General features: G+C 34.9%; 1 protein-coding gene across 17 annotated transcripts in view; it reads left to right on the top strand.

The window, feature by feature from the left end:
• Window positions 1-17,084, top strand: part of C2CD6 (C2 calcium dependent domain containing 6) — a 127,210-nt gene that overhangs the window by 99,236 nt on the left and 10,890 nt on the right. For 13 of the 17 annotated variants that reach the window (XM_025441614.3, XM_025441613.3, XM_025441608.3 and 10 more), the window contains 2 exons: window positions 4,107-7,553; window positions 10,445-10,915. In XM_025441614.3, coding sequence (XP_025297399.3) covers window positions 4,107-7,553; window positions 10,445-10,792 — 3,795 coding nt within the window. In that variant the 3' untranslated portion in view covers window positions 10,793-10,915. Of the gene's footprint in view, window positions 1-4,106; window positions 7,554-10,444; window positions 10,916-11,728; window positions 11,787-17,084 lie in introns of those variants that run through there. The other 4 variants (XR_003134281.3, XR_003134280.3, XR_004812403.2 and 1 more) reach the window with 2 other exon arrangements.

Raw genomic sequence — 17,084 nt, 5'->3', positions numbered from 1 at the left:
CTACTAAAATGGTAAATATTTCTAGGATAGGACTTAAATCTTTTTTTTTTTAATTTATTTATTTTTTTAAAAATAAATTAATTTTTTATTGGTGTTCAGTTTACCAACATACAGAATAACACTCAGTGCTCATCCCATCAAGTGCCCCCCTCAGTGCCCGTCACCCATTCACCTCCACCCCCCGCCCTCTTCCCCTTCCACCACCCCTAGTTCGTTTCCCCGAGTTAGGAGTCTTTTTCTTCTCCCTTCCCTTATATTCCCTTTCACTGTTATTTATATTCCTCAAATGAATGAGAACATACACTGTTTGTCCTTCTCCGATTGACTTACTTCACTCAGCATAATACCCTCCAGTTCCATCCACGTTGAAGCAAATGGTGGGTATTTGTCGTTTCTAATGGCTGAGGAATATTCCATTGTATACATAAACCACATCTTCTTTATCCATTCATCTTTCAATGGACACTGAGGCTCCTTCCACAGTTTGGGTATTGTGGACATTGCTGCTAGAAACATTAGGGTGCAGGTGTCCCGGAGTTTCATTGCATCTGAATCTTTGGGGTAAATCCCCAACAGTGCAATTGCTGGATCGTAGGGCACGTCTATTTTTAATTCTTTGAGGAACCTCCACACAGTTTTCCAGAGTGGCTGCACCAGTCACATTCCCACCAACAGTGTAAGAGGGTTCCCTTTTCTCCTCATCCTCTCCAACATTTGTTGTTTCCTGCCTTGTTAATTTCCCCATTCTCACTGGTGTGAGGTGGTATCTCATTGTGGTTTTGATTTGTATTTCTCTGATAGCAAGTGATGCAGAGTATTTTCTCATGTGCATGTTGGCCATGTCTATGTCTTCCTCTGTGAGATTTCTCTTCATGTCTTTTGCCCATTTCATGATTGGATTGTTTGTTTCTTTGGTGTTGAGTTTAAGAAGTTCTTTATAGATCTTGGAAACTAGCCCTTTATCTGATACGTCATTTGCAAATATCTTCTCCCATTCTGTAGGTTGTCTTTTAGTTTTGTTGACTGTATCCTTTGCTGTGCAAAAGCTTCTTATCTTGATGAAGTCCCAATAGTTCATTTTTGCTTTTGTTTCTTTTGCCTTCGTGGATGTATCTTGCAAAAAGTTACCGTGGCTGAGTTAAAAAAGGGTGTTGCCTGTGTTCTCCTCTAGGATTTTGATGGAATCTTGTCTCACATTTAGATCTTTCATCCATTTTGAGTTTATCTTTGTGTATGGTGAAAGAGAGTGGTCTAGTTTCATTCTTCTGCATGTGGATGTCCAATTTTCCCAGCACCATTTATTGAAGAGACTTTCTTCCAATGGATAGTCTTTCCTCCTTTATCGAATATTAGTTGGCCATAAAGTTCAGGGTCCACTTCTGGGTTCTCTATTCTGTTCCATTGATCTATGTGTCTGTTTTTGTGCCAGTACCACACTGTCTTGACGACCACAGCTTTGTAGTACAACCTGAAATTTGGCATTGTGATGCCCCCAGATATGGTTTTCTTTTTTAAAATTCCCCTGGTTATTCGGGGTCTTTTCTGATTCCGCACAAATCTTAAAATAATTTGTTCTAACTCTCTGAAGAAAGTCCATGGTATTTTGATAGGGATTGCATTAAACGTGTAAATTGCCCTGGGTAACATTGACATTTTCACAATATTAATTCTGCCAATCCATGAGCATGGAATATTTTTCCATCTCTTTGTGTCTTCCTCAATTTCTTTCAGAAGTATTCTATAGTTTTGAGGGTATAGATCCTTTACCTCTTTGGTTAGGTTTATTCCTAGGTATCTTATGCTTTTGGGTGCAATTGTAAATGGGATTGACTCCTTAATTTCTCTTTCTTCAGTCTCATTGTTAGTGTATAGAAATGCCATTGATTTCTGGGCATTGATTTTGTATCCTGCCACGCTACCAAATTGCTATATGAGTTCTACCAATCTTGGGGTGGAGGCTTTTGGGTTTTCTATGTAGAGTATCATGTCATCGGCGAAGAGGGAGAGTTTGACTTCTTCTTTGCCAATTTGAATGCCTTTAATGTCTTTTTGTTGTCTGATTGCTGAGGCTAGGACTTCCAGTACTATGTTGAATAGCAGTGGTGAGAGTGGACATCCCTGTCTTGTTCCTGATCTTAAGGGAAAGGCTCCCAGTGCTTCCCCATTGAGAATGATATTTGCTGTGGGCTTTTTGTAGATGGCTTTTAAGATGCTGAGGAATGTTCCCTCTATCCCTACACTCTGAAGAGTTTTGATCAGGAATGGATGCTGTATTTTGTCAAATGCTTTCTCTGCATCTAATGAGAGGATCATATGGTTCTTGTTTTTTCTCTTGTTGATATGATGAATCACATTGATTGTTTTACGAGTGTTGAACCAGCCTTGTGTCCTGGGGATAAATCCTACTTGGTCATGGTGAATAATTTTCTTAATGTATTGTTGGATCCTATTGGCTAGTATCTTTTTTTTTTTTTTTTTCCTATTGGCTAGTATCTTGTTGAGAATTTTTGCATCCATGTTCATCAGGGATATTGGTCTGTAATTCTCCTTTTTGGTGGGGTCTTTGTCTGGTTTTGGAATTAAGGTGATGCTGGCCTCATAGAACGAATTTGGAAGTACTCCATCTCTTTCTATCTTTCCAAACAGCTTTAGTAGAATAGGTATGATTTCTTCTTTAAACGTTTGATAGAATTCCCCTGGGAAGCCATCTGGCCCTGGACTCTTGTGTCTTGGGAGGTTTTTATGACTGCTTCAATTTCCTCCCTGGTTATTGGCCTGTTCAGGTTTTCTATTTCTTCCTGTTCCAGTTTTGGTAGTTTGTGGCTTTCCAGGAATGCGTCCATTTCTTCTAGATTGCCTAATTTATTGGCGTATAGCTGCTCATAATATGTTTTTAAAATCGTTTGTATTTCCTTGGTGTTGGTAGTGATCTCTCCTTTCTCATTCATGATTTTATTAATTTGAGTCTTCTCTCTCTTTTTAATAATGCTGGCTAATGGTTTATGTATCTTATTAATTCTTTCATGAACCAACTCCTGGTTTTGTTGATCTGTTCCACATTTTTTCTGGTCTCGATTTCCTTGAGTTCTGCTCGAATTTTAATTAAGTCTCTTCTTCTGTTGGGTGTAGGGTCCATCTGCTGTTTTTTCTCTAGCTCCTTTATGTGTAAGGTTAGCTTTTGTATTTGAGTTCTTTCCAGTTTTGAATGGATGCTTGTATTGCGATGTATTTCCCCCTTAGGACTGCTTTTGCTGCATCCCAAAGATTTTGAACGGTTGTATCTTCATTCTCATTAGTTTCCATGAATCTTTTTTAATTCTTCCTTAATTTCCTGGTTGACCCTTTCATCTTTTAGCAGGATGGTCCTTAACCTCCACGTGTTTGAGGTCCTTCCAAACTTCTTGTTGTGATTTAGTTCTAATTTCAAGGCATTATGGTCTGAGAATATGCAGGGGACGATCCCAATCTTTTGGTATCAGTTCAGACCCGATTTGTGACCCAGTATGTGGTCTATTCTGGAGAAAGTTCCATGTGCACTTGAGAAGAATGTGTATTCAGTTGAGTTTGGATATAAAGTTCTGTAGATATATGTGAAATCCATCTGGTCCAGTGTATCATTTAAAGCTCTCGTTTCTTTGGAGATGTTGTGCTTAGAAGACCTATCGAGGGTAGAAAGAGCTAGATTGAAGTCACCAAGTATAAGTGTATTATTATCTAAGTATTTCTTCACTTTGGTTATTAATTGGTTTAAATATAGGACTTAAATCTTGATGTTAGCTATTGTCTAAGTAAGTGCAGCTAACACTGGAAATTAAGTTCTTTTTAAAAAAAACTATGAATGCAGTTTAAGTATTTAAAATACTCTAGGTGGCAAAAAGCTCTCAGATACAAAATAGTATAGTATCAGAATTAGGAATTTTTAAATTTTGCCTTAAAATTTTCATTCCAATTTCAAATATTTTAAAATAATTAGTTTTCTCTTTGTAGACAGTAAGTAGATGAATAGATAATTTGACAGATTGCTCAAAGAAAATTAACTAGCAAATTTATTATAAATTCAAATAAATACTACAGAATTTTCTAACCTTTTGTTTTTAACATTACAGTTCCAGGAATTCAACTCTAAGAATGGTTTTGATCCTTTTCTAAGGAATATAAACCACAAAATGTCAGTCGGAAAAAGGAAAGAGCAAGATATGTACAAATGTAGAAATATTTTAAGTGCAGAGGTTATAGAGCATGAAGACCAAGATCCTCCTTACCCAACATATTCAAAAACTGCAAGACCTACTAATAAAACCTGGCCTCATGATCCTGGCATCACCACAGCAAAGACTTTAGACACAAAGACTAAGCTAAAGTTAGCCCATGATCCCGATTTCATCACAATAAAGACTTTAGACACTAAGAAAAAGTTAAAAGAAAGACTACCAAATGTATCTCTACCTAATTTTGAAGGAGAATCATCAATGACTGGAAATGTAAATACATGTCGCTTCTCAAAATCATTAAATCTTACTTCTCACCTAGAAAGTTTAAAACAATCAATTATGCTCAAGTCAATTTTAAGTAAAAATCTGCAAGACCTTTCAGATAAATTATTTTCTAAACCAGAGTCTTCTGTGGACACTGAAGCAAGAAAGGAAAGTCGTAGTTCTCCACTTCCGAGTGTTTATGATGAGCCACCAAGTAGTTTGGAAAACAAAGTATTTGAAAAAGTTAAAGATTTAAATAGCTGGGTTTCAGAAAAAGATATTTTAAGTTCAAAGTCTCTTTTAAGACAAATAATTAAAGATATTCCTGCAGATTCACTTTCAGAAGGTGGACCAAGAAATTCTCCAGTGGTAGAAAGGGCAGTTGTCTCTGAAAAACACTTGGAAGCTGGTGAGATTGATTTTCCAATAAAAAATGATTTCAAAAAGAATCATTCAAAAATTGAACTGTCTAGCTCTAAACCAGATGTAAGTGACAGTGCACATAATTATGTTATAAAGCAAATATTCACTGCACCTGTCTTCTCAGAGTTGGAAGTGGGAGTGAAAGAATTAAGTGAGACATCAGTAAATTTGCAGAATCAATTACCCACAGCTTGGGAGAGTATATCTTCAAATATTCTACTTCAATATGAAGAAAACAATGATGAAATAGAATTGCCACAGGCCAAATCTGTTATAAGCCAGATAATACAAGCATTTCCTATAGATAGACTTTTGGAATCTGGGATAATCAAAGTGATAGAATTAGATAAAGAATATCAGAAGAGATCTGTGATGGCTTCAGAGACCGTCTTTGCTGGAGAAGAGCCAAAGTATTCCACAGAGGATTATTTGGAAACCCAAAGCAGTACAGAACCTCTTTCAGAGCAGAATACACTCATCATTCCCAAAGAAACCACTTCTTTGAATAGAGTTGAATATGTGGATGAAGGTCAAAATTTATCCCTACAACATTCAAAATATCCGTCAGCACCAGATAAAAAAACAGATATGCCAAATAATAGTCAGAGGTTTGATAGAGAAGAAAATGATCTAAATTCTACTTTAGAAAATTTAACTAACTCATTAATGGGTAAACTTAATGATTCAGATGTAATAATGTTAAAATCCTTCTTAAAACATGTGTTTAATATTTTTTTCAAATATAATCAGTTTGATAGAAGACAACCAGAAAAAGAATTAGAAAGACTAATTCAGCATCCTGTTCCAAATAATACAGAAGACCTTGAAGAAATCAAAGAGAATTTTGATAAAGCAGATAAATTAGACAGAAAACCTATTTTGAGTCCAAAACTGCGTATATTTCTAGAAGAACTCTCAGAGTCAGAAATAAAAAATTTAAAATCTGAACTAAGTAAACATATCCAACATTACCTTGTAGAAAGACTTTCAGAATCTGGACACATCACCAAAGAAGACTTACCAAAAATCTATCAAAATCTGTATTTGATGAATGAGAAAGTGGAGCCAAAAGGGCAAAATATTTTTCTGGAAAAATATTCAGAAACTGTAAAAGAAATCATGTCTTTTGTAAATAATTTTAATCATCATTTCATAGATAAACATTTGGAAATAAAGCTAAGATCTTTTTTAAATGAAATTCTCCAAAACTATTTCCTAAAAAACCTTTCTGAAAGCAGTTTATTTAAAGAGACAGAATCTGAGACTGTCCACTCAAACATGTCTTCTCTAAGAACTAAAAGTGCCTCCATATCTTTTCATGAGTTAAGACAAGACATTTCAAGGGGGAGTTTTGGGAAAAGACTTGACTTAAAGATGAAATATCCTTTAAATAAATCTCTACAAAACTATCTTATAACTTTAACAGAAAATGAACTTTTAAATCTAAAAGCCAATTTAAGCAAACACCTCCAGAGCCTTTTTATAGAAAAACTTTCAAAGTCAGGACTACTCACAGAAAGACAATTAGAGGGGATCAACCAACATATAAATTTGATCAATTCTAGTACTATACCATTAAAATGTATAAAGCCAGATTTATCTTTTAGAAATGAAAATCAACTTATGGAAGAGAATTCAGAAAAGCAAAATAAATATTCAAAAATTATTCAAAAAACAACTTTACAAAAAGTTCCTAAAGATAGACTTACTGAAACGGAACTGACCAAAAAGGAAGAAAGGGAATATTTTTCCTTCCAGCATATTAAGGAAAATCCATCAATAATTGAGGAACAGAAAAGATACTATCCTGAAGAAGGAGCCCAAACCCTGAGATTAATTAAACTACAACCTTCTTTCATCAAAAATACCCAAGTGATTCCCTTAAATAAGTCATCAGAAAGACTTACAGATATAGTGCTTAAGAAACACAGGAAAGAATATGGTTTTATCCAGCTTCCTCGAGCAGAAAATTATGATTTTAAAACGGATATTCAAGACCCACATAGTTGGAGTGGCAAATCAAAAACAAGTCAGTCAAATGTTTGCTTTGAAAGGACACTAAAAACAAAGCCCCTTGAAAAAAAAGAGCATAATATGTGTAAGTTGATAGCACAGGAAAAACCTGAAGCTGTACTGTCACTTTATCCAAGAATTCCTAATTGCAAAATGCCAAGTGAAAATGAAGACTATGTATACAAATACACTTTTCCTTCCAGGCAGAGTAGCACTTTAACTCATTTCAATTTAGAGGCTGGGGAGAAATCAAAGTTAGAAGACCAGTATATTCGGAGATTGAAAGGAAATAATAATAATAATAAAAAACAACATTTAGTAACATTTGCACAATACAAAAAAATACATACTCTTTCTGTAAGAGAAGATGGAATTTGTGATGAAAAATATGCCAAGTTCCCTGAATCACAGTCTTTAAAATACAAAATTGTGGAAGCTCAGAAAAACTCAAAACCATCCCTCTTCCCAGAAGTATTAAAGACAGAAAATCTAAAGCCCAAGGTCCGAAAAGAAAGAGACCGTGTCAACAAACAAAAGAAGTCATTTAGCAAGATACTACCAACCACACTGCCCACCACAAGAATTCTAAGGAAATCTGTTCCAAGAACATTGCTTCACTGGACTGCAAGAAGAACTATACATGTAATACTGTTTTTCTAAGTCTTCTAGTTTTGTATTTAGCAAAGTTTGTAAATAATGTACTTTAGGGTATATATGTCTGTATGCAAGTATGTGTGTAACCTTTGTTGCCCCAAGATATACGGACTGTCAAATTTTTAAAAATTCTTCTGACATTCAAATTCACCTCACCCAATTCAAAACGCAGTCACAAAGTCAGGGGACTGGTAACACATTTAGTGCCTTTGTGTAAAATAGATAAAGGCCACTCCCTCTGGAGCACGAATTAGAAAAAGACACCCTGCTTCTTCTGAGCAGACACTGTAGACTGAGACACCCTGGAGCAAGAGCACATTGCTCTGTCCATGGAAAACTGATTTCAGCCACAACTCACCCCTCAGCCAGGGGCTCCATGCAGGCACAACCGATACAATTATTGGCAGTGGCTGTATACTATGGAAACATAGCTGGGATTTTGTTTTCATGCAGATATAAATATATAATTCTCAGATTGCTAAGTTATATTTGTTTCAGTAAACAAAGATATGTGCCAGTTATTCTGATAAGCATTAGATATGCAATTTTTTCAAATTTATATATATGCATTTATAATCTACTGGACTATGGATGAAAAAATTTTAATTTAACTTCTATTACCATTGCCCCTCTGGTATATCATGTGCTAAGAAACTTGGAATTCAAACCTATTTATAATATTAACATAAAACAATTAGGAAGGTAAACCTGCTGCCAGACTTTATGCGAACCATTCTAAAGCAAAGTTAAAATCTAGGAATGGAAGGACTTACTTTAATTTTCTGGACTACTGCTCTTCTCCGTTAGTGTATATAAATAGGTATGACCCACAACTGAGAGAACTCGTAAATCCCAAAATAGTATTACATTGATAGTTTGATGTGCATAATCCTTTGAATGAGAAAATAGGTCTAATTTAGAACAGTTGCTTTTTTTTTTTTTTCTTAGAACAGTTGCTTTGAATTTGCTTTCATAGTAAAGCAAATTTAGCTTTAGTAAGCAGTAAAATTAGTAGCAGGGGAAATATTATCAATGCAGCTTATACTCTTAACTTTGGATTTCTCTTTCCTATTAAATTTGGTAATTTAGTATTGACTGTGTGTGTACACACTTAGTGGATACGTGTGTGTATCAACTATGACAAGGAAGTAGAAGATGGGCTCATAGTTTTGGGAAAGGAAAGACTTTCTGAAGTTCCTTTACACAAATTGAATCTTTAATATCATTTTTCCAAACAAAACAATAAGTAGTGTTTATATCATATAATATGAGATCATATAGGATCTCAGAAACTTTATCCTAAGAGTGGGCAGGAGAGATGGAGTTATCTTTATTTTTCTCTGTTAAACCAGCAGTCCCTAAACTTTCCTCTCCAGTAGAGTTGAGAAAATTGAGTGGTAGGAGAGCATTTTTTTCAGATCATTGGAAAGACTTGCTCATCTGATTCTTTTCTAAAATCCAAGAATCTCCCAAAGGAGTCAAAATAGAAGATCAGAAATTGAATTGTAGGACCATCCAGAAAAGTAACCAGTTGTGTGGGTCTGCATGCCCTTCGGCTGGTACTCCAGCAATCAGTTATTTCATCTGTAAAGCAAGAATTATATATTACCAAAGTAGCAGAAATTCCCTTAAATGTGGCTTACCTAATTGTTCCACATACATAAGAGGGGAAGAGGAAGAATGTTTCCTTGCCTTCTTCAAATCCAGGCAAAAATAAAGTAGGTAGAATTTGTTTTTAGACTCTTTATACCCCTTTTTTTGTAAATCTTTCTTGCTGCACTAATTTTTAGTCCTGTACAACCTCTGTCTACCCTCCAATTCTATTAATTCATTCTCACCTTCTCTCTAAATCAGGATAGCTTATTGCTTTGGTGTGGTCATCTCTGCAAAGAGTTAAGGGACAAGATGCTCAGACTGCATGGGAAACTAGTTCATACTAGCGTAGGAATGACTAATAGCTCCATACCTTGTTAGGGATAATTGTAGGTTATTATATGTTTATTATAAAAGAGAGTCATATTATGTAAATTTTTTAAAAAGAAAAGGAAAACAAAGCCCATAATCCTATCACCCTAACCCAATGATAATTTTAAAAAAATAATTTTGGTGTATATCTTTCTAGTTATTTTCCTAAATGTTTTACTTCTTTACTCAGAATGTACATAAAAATTTTTATTACTTTAAACAATATAACTATGTCCTTGGATGCCAGGATCTCTATGTGTGCGTGAAGGTGCATTAAAGAAGATGTTTATTAACTTTTAAAGAATGAAACTCTGGATGATATAACATATCAGTTCATGATTTATATTTGGGGTTGGAGAAAATATATTTTGGAGAAGAATTATAGAATAGGCTAACTGCCTTGGTCTAGGAGTCTGATTCCTAAGGACAGCTCCCCTAAATTTTTCTGGTTTCCAGCTTCGTATCTTCTATCGCTTCTAAAATACAAGATCCTTTGAAACATTGGCCTTTTTTTTTTTTAAAGCATGGTTTCTTTTTTCTTTTTCTTTTCTTTTTTTTTAATTCATTCATGAGAGACAGAGAGAGAGAGGCAGAGACACAGGCAGAGGGAGAAGTAGGCTCCATGCAGGAAGCCTGACGAGGGACTCAATCCCAGTCTTCCAGGATCACACCCTGGGCTGAAGGTGGTGCTAAAGCGCTGAGACACCTTGGCTGCCCCAAAAGCATGGTTTCTGTAATAGGATCTAATAGGAGGCATTGGGTTTAGGATCTGAATTTGGGGACTGCCTATAAAATATTTGTTGCCTTTGTTTTTTCTCTTTAACTGTTGATATTACAAACTTCAGTTCTTGGAAATTTGAATGTATTTTTAAGAAAACTAACTCACCAACCTGAATTTTTATTTTAATATTTAGGATTGTTCGGATAGATTTGAGGATATACCTGTGACCCCATTTAAGCATGCTGAACAAGCAAAATCAAGAACAAAGCTTTTAGGAAAAAGCTCAGATGATAGCCATAATCAGTTAAAACACTTCACAAGACCGAATACTGCTCCAGAGGTTAACAAACGGCGAGAGAGCTACAATGGAAAATGTACAAGTCCTCGAATGGTTTCAGCAGGCTTAGTGTACGTCAATGATGCAATCCCAAATTATGAAATCCATAAAATGCGGCAAAAAAAAAGATTAAGAGAGAATATTGAAAAGTGTTCGCTCATTTGTGATATTATCCAAATGTTAAAAGTTCAGAACGATATATAAGGCCAACAGTCAATTTCTCCAATTAACAAAATGGTTTGGAGATATGTCCTTTTGTGTGATAGAAATCAACCAAATTTCATCTTGTTAGAACCATTTTGTTTAAATTAAAATGAAAAAGAAGCACTTTTGATGTAAATGTGTTTTTGTTTATGAACCTTAGGGAACAGACCAAGAAATACATATTCAGTTCATATTTGTTAAGTTTTATTTTCCAGCTTTTCTCTCTTTTTACTGTATAACAATATCCTATCAGTTGATAGTCCTCTGATTTCCCAAATCTTTGTTAGTCTCTAAATTATTTCTGTCTACCCAGTGTTCAGGGTCTTTATTTGCAGTTATTTATGTTTAGCCTTTTTTTATGAATATACTTATTTTTGGCTCTAAGTATATTTCCAGATTCAACAGTATGTAATTTTCTGGGCTTAGGGAACATCCACTAATTTTAATATCATCTGCTATTACAACTTTTGCACTATAAATAAATATAAGAACAGATTTAATACTATTTCCTGAGGCACCTCCTATGGTGAACCGACTCTTCTAATTTACTCAGAAAACTATGAAAGGACCTCTTTAATAGCATGAAACTTAGGAAATCACATTAAACTGTAGAAACAGGGACGCCAGGGTGGCTCAGCAGTTTAGCACCTGCCTTCATGCCCAGGGCGTGATCCCAGGGTTCTGGGTTCGAGTCCCACATCAGGTTCCCTGCATGGAGCCTGCTTCTCCCTCTGCCTGTGTCTCTGCCTCTCTTTCTCTCTCTGTGTCTCTCATTAATAAATAAATAAAAATTTTAAACTGTAGAAACTGCATAAAAATTAGCAAGATCAACATAGGATTTATTTTTATTTATTATTTGAGAGAGACTTCTGAGAATTGGTTCTACCCCCCTCTTTTTTTAAATTCAAGTATAATTAACATGCAGTTTTATATTAGTTTCAGGTATACAATATAGTGATTCAACAATTCTATACATTACTAAGTGTCCATCAAGGTAAGTGTACCTTTAATCCCCTTCACCTGTTTCACCCATCCCCTGACCTACCTCCCCTCTAGTTACATTTGTTCTCTATATTTAAGAGTCTGGTTTTTTTGTCTTTTTTTTTTGTTCATTTGTTTTTAAAATTCTACATGAGTGAAATCATATGGTATTTGTCTCTCTGACTTATTTCCCTTAGCATTATACCTTGTAGATCCATTCATCTTGTGGCAAGTAGCAATATTTCTTTCTTTTTTTATTGCTGAGTAATATTCCTATGTGTGTGTGTGATGTCTATCCATTCATCTAGCAATGCACACTTGAGCTGCTGCCATATCTTGACTATTGTAAATAATGCTCTAATAAACATAAGGATGCATATATCTTTTCATATTAGTGTTTTTGTATCCTTTGGGTAAATATCCAATAGTAGAATTACTGGATCATATGGTAATTCTATTTTTAATTTTTTGAAAAACTGCCAGACTGTTTTCCACAGTGGCTGCATCGGTTTGTATTCCGGCAAACAGTGCATGAGGGGTATTTTTGCTCCACATCCTCACTAACACTTGTTATTTCTTATGTTTTTTATTTTATCCATTCTGACAGGTGTTAGGTAATTTCTCATTGTGGTTTTGATTTGCACTTCCCTGATGATGAGGGATGTCAAACATCTTTTCACGTGTGTATCTTCTTTGGAAAAAGGTCTATTCATCTCCTCTGCCCATTTTTAAATTGGATTATTTGTTTCTTTTGGGAGGTTGAGCTGTATAAATTCTTCATATATTTTGGATATTAATGCTTTATTAGATATATAATTTGTAAATATCTTCTCACATTCAATAGGCTGTTTTTGTTTTGCTGATGGTTTCCTTTGCTATTCAAAACTTTGTATTTTGGTATAGTCCCAATAGTTTAATTTTTTTCCCTAGCCATAGTAGACATACTAGAAAAATGTTTCTATAGCTGGTGTCAAAGAAATTATTGCCTATGTTTTCTTCCAGGAATTTGGTTTCAGTTCTTACAGTTAGGTATTTAACCCATTTTGATTTTTTTGTACAGTGTAAGAAAGTGGACCAGTTTCATTCTTTTACATATAGCTTTCCAGTTTCCCGACCCCATTTGTTGAATAAATTTTTTTCTCTCATCGAATATTCTTGCCTCCTTTGTTATAGATTAGTTGACCTTAAAACCATGGGTTTATTTCTGGGCCCTCTATTCTGTTCCATTGATCCTTTTTTTTTCTTTTAAAATTTAAATTCAAGTTCATTCACATATAGTGTAGTATTTGTTTCAGGGGTAGAATTTAATGACTCATCAGTTAATATAACACCCAGTGCTCATTACATCAAGTGCCCTCCTTAATGCCTGACACTCAATTACCCCACCTCTCACCCCTATGTTTAAGTCTTTTCTGGTTTGCCTCCCTCTCTGTCTTTATCTTGTTTTTACTTCCCTTCCTCTATGTTCATCTGTTTTGATGGAATTCCACATATGAGTGAAACCATATGGTATTTGTCTTTCTTGGACTCATTTCACTTAGCATAATACATTCTGGTTGCATCCATGTCATTGCAAATGGCAAGATTCCATTCTTTTTGATAGCTGAACAATAGTCTGTGTGTGTGTGTGTGTGTGTGTGTGTGTGTGTGTGTGTGTGTTGAACATTGGGGCTATTTCCATGTTTTGGCTCTCACTGGTATATATGTCTGTTTTGTGGCCATCACCATACTGTTTTGGTTATTACAGTTTTGTAGTATACATTGAAATCTGGGTTTGTGATACCTCCTGTTTTGTTTTTATTTTTTCAAGATTGCCTTGGCTATACAAGGTCTTCTCTGGTTCCATATAAATTTTAGGATTATTTGTTGTAGTTTTGTGAAAAATGCTATTGGTATTTTGATAGGAATTGCATTAAATCTGTAGATTGCATTGGATAGTATGAACATTTAAACAATATTGGTTCTCCCAGTCAATGAACAAGGAATATCTTTCAATTTGTTTATGTCATCTTCAGTTTCTTTCATTGATGTTTTATAGTTTTCAGAGTAGAGATCTTTCATCTCCTTGGTTAAGTATATTTCTAGGTATTTGGTTCTTTTTGGTGCAGTTGTAAGTGAAATTGTTTCCTTAATTTTTATTTTTGCTATTTTATTATTAGTGTATAGAGATGTAACTGATTTCTGATATTAATTTTGTATCTTGCAATCTTACTGAATTCATTAGTCTGTTTTAGCAGTTTTTTTGTGGAGTCTTTAGAGTTTTCTATATATAGTATCATGTCATCTGAAAAGAGTGAAAGTATTACTTCTATACCAATTCGGATGCCTTTTATTTCTTATTGTTGTGTGGTTGCTGTGGCTAGGATATCCAGTACTGTGTTGAATAAAAGTGATGAGAATGGACATCCTTATCTAGTTCCTGACCTTAAAGGGAAAGTTCTCAGCGTTAAGTATGATATTAGCTGTGGGCTTTTCATATATGGCCCTTATTATGTTGAAATATGTTTCTCTAAGCTTGATTCATTGACAATTTTTATGATTGGATGTTGTAGTTTTTCAAATGCTTTTTCTGCATGTATTGAAGTGATCATGTTTTTTTTCTTTTTTAGATTTTTTTTATTTATTCATGATAGACACACACAGAGAGAGAGAGAGAGAGAGAGAGAGAGAGAGGTGGGGGCAGACACACAGGCAGAGGGAGAAGCAGGCTCCATGCAGGGAGCCCGACGCGGGACTCGATCCTGGGACTCCAGGACCGCGCCCCGGGCCAAAGGCAGGTGCTAAACTGCTGAGCCACCCAGGGATCCCCAGATCATATGGTTTTTATCCTTTTTCTTGTTAATGTGATGTGTCATGTTGATTAATTTTCAAATTTTGAACCACCTTTGTGTCCCAGAAATAAATCCCATTTGATTGTGGTGAATGATTTTCTTAAATGTATTATTGTATTCCATTTGCTAATATTTTGCTGAGGATTTTTATATCTATGGTTATCAGAGAAATAGGGTTTTGGGTTTTTTTCCATACAGTCTTTATCTGGTTTTGGTATCAGGGTGATGTTGGCCTCATAGAATGAATTTGGAAGTTTTCCTTGCTCTTTTTTTTTGGAATAGTTTAAGAATAGATATTAACTTTTCTTTAAATGTTTGGTAGAATTCCCTGTGAAGCCATCTGGTCCTTGTCTTTTGTTTGTTGAGAGGTTTTTGATTAGTGATTCAATTTCATTGCTAGTAATTACAGTGTTCAGATTTTCTATACCTTCCCAATACAGTTTTGTAAATTTATATGGTTCTACGACTTTGTTTCTTCTAGGTTGTCCAATTTGTTGGCATATTATTTTTCATAATATTCTCTTATAATCCTTTGTATTTCTGTACTGTTGGTTGTTTTTTTTTAAGATTTTATTTATTCATTTATGAGAAAGAGAGAAAGAGAGAGAGAGAGAGATGCAGAGATACAGGCAGAGGGAGAAGCAGGCTCCATGCAGGGAGCCTGATGCAGGACTCGATCCTGGGACTTCAGGATCATGTCCTGGGCCGAAGGCAGGCTCCAAACCACTGAGCCACCCAGAGATCCCCTGTACTGTTGGTTGTTATTTGTCCTCCTTCATTTCTGATTCTGAGTTCTTTCTCTGTCTCTCTCTTTTTCTTTTGACAAGTCTGGCTAAAGGTTATCAATTTTTTTGACTTTATGAAGAACCAGCACCTGGTTTCATCAACCTATTGTATTGGTTTATTTTTTATTTTTATTTCATATATTTTTATTCTAATCTTATTTTTTTCCTTCCAGTAGCTTCTGCTTTTGTTTGTTCTTCCTTTTCTAAGTCCTTTAGGTATAAGGTTAGGTTGTTTGGGATTTTTCTTACGTCTTCAGGTAGGCCTATATTGCAATAGCCTTCCCTTTTAGAATGCCTTTTGCTGTATCCCAAAGATTTTGAACCATTGTTTTCATTTGTCTCCATGTATATATTCATTTCCTCTTTGATTTCTTTGTTGACTCATTCATTGCTTAGTAGCATGTTAATTAACCTCCATGTATTTGTGTTCTTTCCAGATTTTTTTTCTTGTGGTTGATTTCTACTTTCATAGCATTGTTGTCAGACGTATGATATGTGATTTCAGTCTTTTAGTCTTTTATAATATGTTCAGACTGTGGCCTAATGTGATCTATTCTGGAGACTGTTCCATATGCACTTGCAAAAGAATGTCTTAGGATGAAATGTTCAGAATGTATCTGTTAGATCCATCTCATCCAATGTGTCATTCAACTCAGTTGATTTCTTGTTTTCTGTTTGGATGATCTCTCCATTGCTTAAAAGGGATGTTTTAGTCCCCTACTATTATTGTATTACTGTCTATTTCTTCCTTTATGTCTGTTAATAGTTGCTTTATGTATTTGGGTGCTCCTATGTTGGGTACACAAACGTTTATAATCATATCTTCTTGTTGGATTGTTCTCTTTATGATTATGTAATGTTCTTCTTTCTTGTTACAGTCTTTTTAAAGTCTGTTCTGTCTGATATAATATTGTGACCCCAGCTTTCTTTTCACTTCATTTGCATGATAAATGTTTTCCACCTCTTCACTTTCAATCTGCATATGTCTTTAGCTCTGAAATGATCTCTTGTAGATAGGAGCACAAGATGGATCTTTTTTTAATCCAGTCACTGTGTTTTGATTGCAGCATTTGGCCCATTTTCTTTCAAAGTAATTATTGTCATTTTGTTACTTGTTTTATGATTGTTTTTTGTAGTTCTGTCTTCTGTTGCTCTCTTTTTCAGTTTGATGGCTTTCTTTGTGATATGCTTGGGTTCCTTTCTGTTTATTTTTTTGCTTATCTATTATAGGTTTTTGATTTGTGGTTACCAGTAGGTTTATATTTAATATCCTATTCATATAGCAGTCTATATTAAGTTGATAGTCACTTAAGTTTGAACCCATACTAAAAGCACTAAATGTTTACTCCCCTCATGCATGTTTTATATATATGGTGGAATATATTACATCCTTTTTTTTTTTTAAATTTATTTATGATAGTCACAGAGAGAGAGAGGCAGAGACATAGGCAGAGGGAGAAGCAGGCTCCATGCAGGGAGCCCGACGTGGGACTCGATCCCGGGTCTCCAGGATCGCGCCCTGGGCCGAAGGCAGGCGCCAAACCGGTGCGCCACCCAGAGATCCCCATATTACATCCTTTTATTTTGTGAATCCCTGACCAGTTTTTATGGATGTAATTGATATTACTGCTTTCGTGCTTTAATCTCTGTATTTTTTAAATTTTTATTCCAGTATAGTTAATTTGCAGTGGTATT

The sequence above is a fragment of the Canis lupus genome, chromosome 37 (genome assembly GCF_003254725.2).
Source record: "Canis lupus dingo isolate Sandy chromosome 37, ASM325472v2, whole genome shotgun sequence".
Lineage (NCBI taxonomy): Eukaryota > Metazoa > Chordata > Mammalia > Carnivora > Canidae > Canis > Canis lupus.
Note: the sequence above shows the minus strand (reverse complement) of the source record. Positions and strands in the feature narration are given on the sequence as shown.